At 37.4% G+C, this 12,366-nt stretch overlaps 1 protein-coding gene across 6 annotated transcripts in view; it reads right to left on the bottom strand.

The window, feature by feature from the left end:
- Cad74A (cadherin 74A) overlaps window positions 1-12,366 on the bottom strand; it is a 748,720-nt gene that overhangs the window by 560,351 nt on the left and 176,003 nt on the right. For all 6 annotated transcript variants that reach the window (XR_016546733.1, XM_090369392.1, XM_090369388.1 and 3 more), the window contains one exon: window positions 1,305-1,439. Coding sequence is in view for 5 of the 6 variants with exons in the window: in XM_090369392.1 (XP_090225518.1) it covers window positions 1,305-1,439 (135 nt within the window). In the remaining variant the exon portion in view is untranslated. The remainder of the gene's footprint in view (window positions 1-1,304; window positions 1,440-12,366) is intronic.

Here is a 12,366-nt window from a genome sequence, read left to right on the forward strand (position 1 = left end):
AAATGAAATTTTCTGTAAAGAACTTCACAGGGAAACACAATATTATCATCTCACATTTTACTAAATCACATTTCTGGAGGTCACTACCATAAAACAATAAAACTTGATCTAATTACATTTCGATGATACCAATAGCTGGAATTCTGTGAATTTTTACGTTATTATGGTGAAATGTGTGTCCCCTTCACTGAAATCTTCAGTCATAAAAAAAAACAAATTTTCAGAATTCTCTCTTCATTCCTATTTTTTAAGCTTGTTACTCCATATCTCACTTGTGCGTGCCGTGTTCATTTTTATTGATTGCTTTTTTTTTTTTTTTTTGTTTTACTGTTTTAAATTTTACAATCCTAAAAAAAAAAAAATTATGTAAGTCCGAAGTTACATAACTCTGGCTTACGTAAGTCAAGGACTTACTGTACACATTTGTCCAGAACAAAAATTCAGGAGATTTCAGAGAGAGAGATTTTAGGAGAGTATTCTAAGTGTAAATGCGCCTTATTGGAAACAGTGCTCTATTCATTATGATTTGCTAAACACAATTACAAAATATCAAAATAAAAAAACACCAAAGAAACTAATAATATTGATAAAGCGTTTTTATTGTATTTATTTTGATTTTCAAGGTTAATCATCTACCTAATTGAAATTCAGACTCTCACATGGCATCTGGCATTCACCATATGAATGTTTATATTTTTGTCCACTGTTTGCATTTAGTTTTTTCAAAGCTCTATGGCAATTAAACAGCTCTTGCTAGCATCTCAAAGATGCCTACATAAGCATTAGTAGTTGAATTCAAGAAACATGGATGTTGTTGGTCACCAAACAAAAACTGATTTCTTGTAATTCATAATATATTGAAATTAAAACAGAAAATACTGTATAATCATTTATAGAATATTAGTAGGGGAAAGATACATGGGAGAATTTGATTTTATTTTCAAATTTTAAAAAAATATAGAAAAATTTTAAAAAGTGGCATCTGTCACATGCCATGTAAGCAGCAGAATGTGAATGCTGTGAGACGCACAATAATGCAATGACTTATGACAACCATAAAATAGATTAATTCAACAGCGATAGCAGGTTCATTATTGGTTGTAGCAGCAGTGCCCTACCATGAATATTTTTAGCCTACTTCAAAACCAGTAAACTATTTTTGTTCAAGGTAATAATCATGCCCTTGTAAATAGTAATAAGCATGGTAAAGTAACTGCTAAATAATCAGTTAGGAAATTAATAATCAACAATAAAGAATACCAATTAAACTACAAGCATACTACAACTGTAATGAATATTCTTACCTCAGCTTTGACTGCCATTGTGTATGTAGACTGCACTTCATAGTCTACAGGTTCCTTTAATATAATCTCACCTCTGTAACTTCCATCACCAATTCTGAAACTCTGTACATCAAATTTGGCACATGCAGCATGTGTCTGAAAAGCAAAAATTAATTTCATGCTTCTTAAGAGATATCCTTTTCAATATAACTTTTCCAACTGCATAAAAACATGAAATATTTTCAATCTTTCATCAAGTATGTGAACTTGATATATTACAAAGAGCTACAAATCTTATATTTGTCCATCACTCAGACAAATGGTGCCATATCAAAATATACCAACACAAATAGAGGTGTATAAAGCCTTGAATGGTTTTGAGCATGCTCAATGCCGATGGGATTCTTCCTCTTGCTCAGAATAATCATCTGGGAAGACAAATTCGAATTGAAGAAAGACAGATGTAGGATAGATGTGCGGAAATTTGCCTTTAGCCAGCGGGTAGTTGATTGGTGGAACAGATTTTCATCCCTTGTTGTGGAAGTTGATAACCTAAATAAATTTAAGGCTCAGCTGGACAGATATTTCAAATGAATGGAGGAATGAAATGGGAGTGTTTTTTTTTTTTTTTTTTTGGCTGATGCTGCATAAACTTGCTTTCTTGCATCATATGCCTCTACTAATGCTAATGCTAAATTTTCTGCTGACAATTTTGCTATTTCCTTGTACAGTAGTCACTTTAAATATTATCACCAAAATTAATTCAGGTTTTTACTGTTAGAATGTATTTAGCTTAACATTAGTAAAGACATATGATGCAAGAAAGCATGCTTATACGGCATCAGCCAAAAAATAAATAAAAATCTTCCCATTTCACCCATCCATTCACTCCAAAAATTTGTCTAGTTCTTCCTTGAATTTATTTACGCTATTAACTTCCACAGCAACAGATGGAATTTGTTTCAGCAATCAACTACCTGGCAAATAAAGGCAAATTTCTGCACATCTATTCTGCAACTGTCTTTCCTAAATTTGAATTTATGCCCCACCCCCTCAAGTGTGTAATCTGAGCAAAAGGAAGAATCCCATCTGCATTGAGCTTGTTCAAACCATTCAAGGCCTTATACACCTCAATTAGATCTCACAAATTCAGAGTTATTAAACAATTCGTACACAATTTTAAAAATTTACTGTGCAGAATGAAAGATTGTACATGATATGTCACAACAGGAAGCATGTTATTGGTGTGCATGTGTATATTAGGTGCCAAAACAGCCAAACCACAAGACACTAGTATCAGTAGTGGAAAATGGTCCAAGGAAGTAAGCTTATATAGCAACAGCCCAAAAAAAAATAAAAATACCCACCTCATCTGTTCATCCCATCTAATAATTTATATAATTCTTCATTAAATCTATTTATATTAATTCATATTATTCCTCTCCATAACACCAGAAGGAAGTTTGTTCCACCAATTGATCACTACCTAAAAGTAATTTTCTCACATCTTACAAGCATCCTTTCCAATTTAGTATTAGTCACTTACACATCCCCTAAAAGAAAAAAAAAAAAAAAAAAAAGAAAAAAAAAAAAAGTGTCTAGTTTTTACTTGAATTTATTCAAACTATCCACTTTCACAAAACAACAACAACAACAGATGGAAGTTTGTTTCAACAATCAACTACTACTAGCTGAAGGTAAACTTCCACACATCTATCCTGCCACCATCCTTTCTCAATTTGAATTTATGCCCCCTCATGTGTGTGTGTGTGTGTGTGTGTGCAGTCTGAGCAAGAGGAAGGATTCCATCAGCATTGATGGAATCCTTACTCCATCCATTTAAGGCCATAAACACCAAACATATATGACAAGTGCCCAGTCTCCTAATGCTGCAATTTGCAGAAGTGAAGCCTTTCTTGGTAAAAACACCCTTTTGTTCCCCCTTGCCAATCTCACTACCTCCCCGTCAGCACTCATTCCAGCTGACCTACATCCTTCCTAAATTGAGGCTTCCAGACTTGTATGCAGTACTCAAGATGTGGCCTAACAAACTTCCTTCTGGTGTTATGGAGAGGAATAATATGAATTAATATAAAGGGGAGAGGAATAATATGAATTAATATATCTTATATAAAGGGATAGTCACCTCCTTATCCCAGCTAGCAAAATTCCTGTATATTTTTGACAAAACTCCATTAGCTCTCCTGGCAGTCTGTCTCCACTGCTCAGAGAACTTCATATCTGATTGCATAATTACCCCAGGCCTTTTTCATTTTTCATTACCCTAAGTGTGATATCACACAGTTGATACATTAATCTGAGATTGCTGCTGCCCATATGAAGTACCTTGCATTTGTTAATGTTTAAATTTATGTCCCTTTATGTGAATTATCTGAGCAAGAGTTAGGATATTATCTTCAATTAATTTATTCAATCTAGTACAATTAAACACTTTCAATCAGGTATCCATGCTGGTACCTAGTTTTCTGATGATGCAAAACTGAACCCTTTTGTGGTAAGAGAACCTATTTTTGCTCTTGACTGACTAATCTTGTTGCTCTTCTCTGCACCAACAGATCCATCCTTTTTAACGTAAGGCTTCAAGATCAGTATTCAGCACTCAAGATGAGCCTGGACATTGCCTTATACAATCACCTCCCAGTCTCTAGTGTTAAAAATTCTGTACATCATTGACATAACCTTATGAGCTGTCCTAGTAGCTTGTCCACACAGCCCAGTATACTTCATGTCAGACTGTAAAATTACATTCAGGTCTTTTTCTTTCTTCACTACCATGAATGTATTATCACCCAGTTGGTATGTTATTTGCTTCTTATATGCATTAATCCCACAATAACATACTGGCATTTCAACATTAACACTGAATTTGCCAATGTTAATGTTGAACTGTTGCCACTTCTCAGCCCATCTGCAAATTTTTTTAGGTCTTATTGCAGCATCGCACACCAACAGCCTCCGTAGCCAAGTGGTCACGGGCACAAGTGCAATAGCACACGCTCTTTGAGTAGACTGGGGTTCAAGCCTCTGACTGCTAAATACGATCTATCTGCCAACCCAAACTGGACCAGCGTGGCAGATTATGGTCTATTACCCTCAACATGAATTGTTGAGAAGGCTTACTCTTACTTTTTACCCTGCCAACCTCCATATTATTTACAAACTTAAACAGTCAGCCTGATATGCCTTTAATATCATTAATAAATATAGTAAACAGCAATGGGAACTGCTCTTCATGGACTAATAACATTAGTCCAAGAAGAGCAGTGCCCATTGACTATTCTCTGTCTTCTTCAACTCAATCATCCCTTTATCTATAACATTAACTTGTCCCTGCTCTTGCACCACACTGCCCAATTTGTAGAGCAGTCTCATGTGCAACAGTATCAAAAGCTTTTCTGAAATCCAAGTATATGAAAATAACGTAATATATGGCAATATGACATGGAAACTACTTTTGCATCCAATTCCTTTATTACTACATCATAGTAGCCAATCATATATCTGTGCTATGACTGCCATACAACTAAATTTCTGTTAAGATGATTCTGCAATACTCTTTGTTCATTCCATTATTTTCCCTGAAACAGAATACAAGCTTACAGGTCTATCCTTACTCACTTCTCCCTTTGGTCCCTCCTAGGGGACATTTGCACATCTTCACTCCATAAGGACTTCTCCCGAATCCAAAGATGCTCTCATAATTATGGCTTAAGGTTGATTTACCTCTTTTGCTGCTTCTTTTAATATAATTGAATGGATTCTGTCGTTTGCCTGCTGGCGTGATGAAAAACCAGAGTTTCCAGGAGATAAATCCATGCAACCTTGCCCAATGGCTAAAATGGCCATGGCGTGACAAAAAAAAAAAACAAAAATTTTCCTTTCTTGAGGGGATTTGAGCCCAGGCTTTTCTACCTGGTGTGGAAGAACAGCAATCACAACCACTGTTCTAGCTGTCAGGGAACTAAGAAGTAAGCAAGTACAGGGCATTCTTTTACTTTAGGGACTAAGTGGCATGATAGAGGAAGCTTTCAATGATATCAACTTTTAACAAACTGGATAACGTACAAAGAAAAGGAACTTTCATAACATTGCTGAATGAACTAAGCAACCTAAAATTTGATCACAGTACTAATACCAGAAAATGTGCAATTTAACCTGCATTTCCTGAAATATCTAATAAAAATTCAATTCCACAGATCATTTTACTGATCCATTCATCAGGAAACAATTTTAAAAACTCATTAAATCATTTCAGCATAGTGGATTCAAAAAAAAAGATAATAAAATAAAATGATACTGCTTAAGCAGCTTAGGTGAACAAAAGTCTCTTGTACACTTGATGTTTAAGCTATTGGTGGGTATATATGTATATACTGTGTGTGTGTGTGTGTGTGTGTGTGTGTGTGTGTGTGTGTGTGTGTGTGTGTGTGTGTGTGTGTGTGTGTGTGTGTGTGTGTTTCAGTGTAGGCTCTGCAGAATATGATATCATCAGTATAATTTGTTGAACATCATTTCAAAAATGTGTCCATTAACACAGAAACTAAATGAATATATCATTTAGGGTAATTAAGTAACAAACAATTAATAAACTAAGTTTGAATTATTCAGGTCGTATAAGGGTGTTTCATTACATTATTTAATCTATTAAATTTATAGTTATAATGTTTAACATAATTAAAGTTTATTAAGAGTAGGAGATCTGCAGACTTACTTAACAGGTACAGATCAATGTTTAAAATAAGTCAGCAGTTAGGTTTAAATTTGAAAGTGTCTCAATTCTGCCCAAACATGATAGGAGCAAGTATACAGGGTGTCTCAAAAATACACAGCATAACTTCAGGAATGAGTTCCTCGTATGTAGATAATAAAAATATTTTATATCAACATAGTTCCGGAAATGCTTGGTTTCCAAGTTTTGAAGGTCTGTCTATGACACTTAACTGTTCACATCACCTTATGGTAATTGTTCAAAATGTCCACCTTCTGCCTGAATACAGGCCCCACATTGATGTCTCATGGACTCACGAAGACGATGCCAAATTCCTGGCACGTTTCGCATTGTCTCACACACAACCTGCCACAATTCGATTGCAGAGAGTTTCTATATCAGCTACCGGAGTCGAATACACCAATGACTTTAAATGGCCCCACAAGAAGAAATCTAGTGGGTTTAAATCAGCGAGTGCGGAGGCAGTTGGTCCACCCCTCTACTTCAGGAGTCATAGATCTTGGTCGTCCTCTGTCGGCAGCACGAGGTGTAAAGGTCCCACGTTCACAAAAGCGATGATGGATACCTTCAAACGTTTTCCTGTCTAGATATCTTCATTCTGGGAACCTTTCGTGGGAACATCTGCAAAACAACAAGCCTCCGGAGCGTTGCCGTCCACCAAACGGTACATAAAGTACAGTTTGGTGGACGGCAATCAGTCATTTTGCTAGGAATCAGTCATAATGATGAAAGAAATCGCTGGCAGGAGATAAGACATTCCGGTTAATAACTCGGGAACCAAGCATTTCCAGAACTATGTTGATATAAAATATTTTTATTGTCTACATTGGAGGAACCCATTCCTGAAGTTATGCCATGTATTTTTGAGACACCCTGTATAATGAGAGCCCTGTCAATCAAGTCGACCCTGGAGAGATTGTGCAAGGCTCCTGGGGTAGAATTTTTCTCAGCATGGTCTGCGCTTGTTAACAACAGAAATTGTTTCTACACTTAAATAGAAAGGGCGCAAGAATAGCTGCTGGCAGAAGTGAAAGTGATTTTTGCTCTGCTTCTATTGGAATGAGTAGCAGCCTGGAAACTGAGGTGTTGGGGATTTCAAGGACTGCTGGGAGTCATTAGGGAACAAGTAAATAGATGGGCTGTGTTAGGATAACTAAGAATAAGAACAGGTGCATGTATACTTGCGTGTACACCAATGCTAGGAGTTTAGTAAATAAATTTGATGAATTTGAGGTGCTGGTCAAGACATCAAAGGCAGATATTCTTGAGATATCAGAGACGTGGTGTCACACAGATATAAGGAATGCAGAATTGGAATTTGAGGAGTATAATGTGTACAGAAAGGATAGACAGGATGGAAGAGGAGAAGGGGTGAAGCTGTTAGTAAAGAAACACAAAATCTAAGGAAGTGTATCCAGATGACATGGGTGGACAGTGCAGTGTTGAGTCAGTTTGGTGTGACATAAACACTGGGAAAGCAAAGTTGAGAGTAGGTGTGTGTTATAGGCCTAATGACTCTGATGATTACAACAACTGTACAGAGAAATAGAGTGAGCCAGTAAATCAGATTGTCTTATAATGGGGATTTGAACTTCCCAGATATTGACTGGAACTTGTGGATTGGTCACTCACACACTAGCAAGGCTTTTGTGGATTTATTGGATGTCTGTTTTCTACAGCAGCATATTTGAGAGGCAACCAGAGGAAGTAATACACTTGATCTGATTATATTATCAGCAGTGATTATTCGTGCATTAAGAATCTGCAGATAAAGGAACCACTAGGCAGCACCAATCACAGTATGCTGCTGTGGGATTTACTCAAAGAGGTAACTACCATCAGGGGTAAAGGGTAGAATTTTTGCTTTCGTAAAGGTGATTACAGTAGTCTCAGAGGTTTTTAAATTTTTTTAGTGGGACCAACTGATGATGTTACCAAGAGCATATTCTAAATAGGAAGCATTCAAGGAAGTAATCTTGGAAGCTACTAGGCTTTTCATACCAACTAAGAAATACTGTTCAAGGTTTAGGCCTAAATAGATGTCAGAAGAACTAATGAGACTTGTGGCAGAGATGGAAAATGAAAGGAAAATGCATAGGATGCATATAAATTATCAGGCAATATAGATGCCTATGGTAGATATACGACAGTCTGTAATCGAGTTTCAAAGGACGTTAGGAAAGCAAAGACAGATTATGAGAAATCTTTGGCAAAGGATGCAAAGAAAAACAATGGACTTCTATAAGCTCTAGAAGGAAGGGAATGAATCAGATTGGTCCACTCAATATGATTCATTCCCTTCAATATATAAGGAATATAGGGCCACACCAGGCTATATTGCCACCCTGGTGAAAACTTCTTATTTCTGCTCCTACTCCCCATGGTAATTTTTCTTATATCAAGTTTTTTTGGGAATTAAAAAAAAAATTTCCAAAATAATATATAATTTTGTTTTTTAAACACAAAACAACATATATTATGATACATGAAGTAAATATGTTTAAAATGGTTTGAGCATGCTCAATACTGATGGGATACTGCCTCTTGCTCAGAATAATCACCTGATAGGGCATAAATTCAAATTGAGGAAAGACAGATGTAGGATAGATGTGCGGAAATTTGCCTTTAGCCAGCGGGTAGTTGGTTGATGGAATAGACTTCCATCCCATGTTGTGGAATTTGATAGCCTAAATAAATTTAAGGCTCAGCTGGACAGGTATTTCAAACGAACGAGGGGTGAAGTGGAAGGGGTTTTTTTTTTTTTTTTTTTTTTGGCTGATGCTGCATAAGCTTGCTTTCTTGCATCATATGCCTCTACTAATGCTAATGCTAAAATAAAATAACAAAAATACAGTAAGATCCCCATATCTGCGGGTGATATGTTCCAAGACCTACCGTGGATGGCTGAAACTGTGGATACAAGCGAACACCTGCTGACCCCATATATAACGTGATTTTCTTGTACATACATATGTATAATAAAGTTTAATTGATAAATTAAAAGTACAGTAAGACATTAACAACATTAAATACGGTAATAATAAAGTACAGCAGACTCTCGATTTACCGGGACACTTCAAGACTCAAAATAAAAAAAATTTTAAAAAAAAACAGAAATCATAAAATTAAAGTAATAACTAGAACAGGTATAAACAGATATTTTGCAAGTCGTAAATAGGCAACACGAACCGGCATTATAAGTCGTCATTGGGAGATTAGTGTACCTATTATCTTGCAACCCCTGCTGGCTTCATGTCTACCGCTCAAAACAAAAAAAAAAAAAAAGAGACCAAATGTTTAGTTTTAAATAAAACTAAACAAGGACAAATTTTGTTTCGTTATTTGTCAGGAATGTCGGAATTTTTTTTTTTTTTATAGTAACTTTTTTTTATTTTTTTTTGTTTAGAAATCATGAAAATGATGGACAAACGCAAGAGTTGTGCTTTCAATTAAACAAAAACTTGAAATTATTCAAAATTTTGAAAACGGTGCATCCGTTAAATCTCTAAAGAACCATTCCCTTTCAACTCACCCTGAGAATTTTCTACCAAAATGTCCGGAGTCTCCGAAATAAGCTTGAAACCCTCGAACAACTCTTGTTGTCCAACAGCATGGATGTAATCTGTCTATCAGAAACATGGCTTCAACCTGACCAGGAGTCAATAGCCTTTGCTCCGGCCGCTGGATTTTCATCGTTCTTCATGTCAAGATCTCAATCTAGAGGTGGCGGTGTTGCCATCTTCGTCAAAGATTCCAACCTGAAATTTGTGCACGTCACATCTAGCAACTCCTTATTTTATGAAGCAATAATCGTGACTGTGAAGCTTAATGCCTGTTTAATCGATTTAACGGCAATCTACATACCCCCAGCTCCAGATACTGCAACAGTTGACGATGCTACCGGCTGGATAATGAGTAAGTTACACCCTTCAGCTACGCACATACTGTGCGGCGATTTTAATCTTCCACCCCACCTGAGCCCTCTCTTTCAACGACTAATGAACAATCTCTCTCCATTAAAGTTGACGATTATCAATGAGGAGCCAACGAGAGGCACCAATCGCCTTGACTTGATTCTATGTTCTGGAATTTGCAGAGTCGACATTCCACCAGAAACGTCCTTCAATTCAGATCACGACCCAATTGCATTACTTCTTGTTCTGCCTATGCCCAACTTCAATTGCCATAATACTGTTGAAAAGAAAATCATATTCTCTCCAAATTTTCTGGATCCAAAAAAGTGCCTCGAGGCAGCGCAGTCTATTCCATGGCATGTGCTTGATGGATGTGACCCAATGCTCGCAGTTGATCTAATCACTAGATGGATAAATACAGTCACCCTCTACGCGTCAGCTAAAACCGTACACATTTCTCCAAGAACTAGAGCTTGGTGGACCAAAGATCTAGCGTGCAGTTTCCACAACAAACAGTATCTTCACAGGCAGTGGAAAATCTCTGACACAACCCAAGATCGAATCCTATACTCCAGAGCAAGAGCTATGTTCAACAGACTCAAGGCATCAGCATTAAAGAGATACACTGATGCTACCTTGTCTAAAGGAAAAGCACCATATTCATCAAGACACAGTCGCATTAATTCAAATCTTGATCTAGATAACTGGATGGACTACATTTCAAGATTCAATACCAATTCCGCCTCTGCTGAAATTCCTCTCCCAAACTTCCAATTTGCTCCTACTGATGACCTTTCCATAATTTCCATCACAAGACAGCAACTGATATATGCTATTAACTCCCTGCGACCATCTAGTACTGCAGGCCGTGACAAGATACCTCATTTCATAATTAAATGCCTTAGCCCCTATATTCTAGATGCATTACTCTCAATCTACAACTCTATTCTTTCCACACGAGTTTTCCCTGCTCAGTGGAATGAATACTCTGTGAGGCCACTGCCTAAGGTTAAAGCACCAACAAGCCTAAAAGATTTCAGACCAATCTCAACTTCTTCCACCCTCCTCAAACTTCTAGAAAAGGTACTCCTTCCGGCATTAAACAAACAGTTGATGCCACAGAAGCCGAAACAGTTCCATTTCGCAGTTGAAAATAGATCCACCATAACAAACCTCATGGCCGCACAGACATCAATTCTTCAAGCCTTCGAAACTAAATCTGAATTAGCTATAGTGTACGCTGACATTGAAGCTGCTTATGACAGCCTAGACGTCACAGCCCTTCTCAGACTCCTGCAATTCTTCTTCAGGATTAATGGAGACCTACTAGCTTTCCTCACCGCCTTATTAAAAAATAGAAGTGTCCACCTCACTTTGAAGAAAACCCACTTTACAAGAAAAATTAATGCAGGAGTCCCTCAAGGTGGTGTCCTGTCTGGCCTTCTCTTCTCAGCGATTCTGATTCCTTTCATGAGTCATCGTGATGATGATGCTCTAATATATGCCGACGATATAAAGTTTCTTACCTTAATCCCACCGTCTGCAAACCCAATGGAAATTACGTCTTCCATCACAGAGAACTTGACCACTCTTTCAACTTACTTGAAGATGTTTGGATTAAACCTTAACCCGTCAAAATCTGCAATAATGACTTACTCATTGAAACAGCAACGAACAATAATTCAACCTTCAGTTTTAGGTACTCTAATTCCAGTGGTTACCTGCCATAAAGATCTCGGGGTATATTTTGATCCGAAGCTGAAATTTAATGATCACACAGAATACCTCCAGAAGCGTTTTAACACCCTACGCTGGAGCGCGAAACAACACTTACTTCATTCCAACGATGCCGCAACCACTACCAGATATCTTCAAGCCACTGTTTATCCGGCTATTTTATATGCTGCTGAAATTTGGGCATCTGCGTCGCCTTCACTTCAAAAACCGGTGTTCTCATGTGAATACTGGACCCTGAAATGGGCCACAAATAAGCATCGCCGACCCCCTCAATTGAGAACAACTGACATGGCTGAGCAGCTAAATGTACCTAGGATCCCGAGGTTAATTGACAACAGGCGTTTAATGACTTCAGTAAAAATGTACACAGGAGTAATAAACGCCCCAAACATCTGGGATTTTTGTCAGTGGCACAATCCTACGCCATCCTTGAGGTCAGGGCCCACACTAATCCTCAAATACAACCGGTTGAAACTGTGTAGTCGGTTCCTACCTGCCCAGGCACTCCCCAAAATTCAGGCACTACTCCGTCTTGGAGTCGACATTCAGAAATTAGCTACCGACTACAAATACCGTCACATGCTCCTCGAGTGGATTCCATCTGTGGAACTGGGATAATTTCCTCCATATGACGTTTAGTCCTCATTTTTCATTATTACAATTTACATGTTTGTAACTCATA

The sequence above is a fragment of the Mastigoproctus giganteus genome, chromosome 3 (genome assembly GCF_048544385.1).
Source record: "Mastigoproctus giganteus isolate SK-2022 chromosome 3, ASM4854438v1, whole genome shotgun sequence".
Taxonomy (NCBI): Eukaryota; Metazoa; Arthropoda; class Arachnida; order Uropygi; family Thelyphonidae; genus Mastigoproctus; species Mastigoproctus giganteus.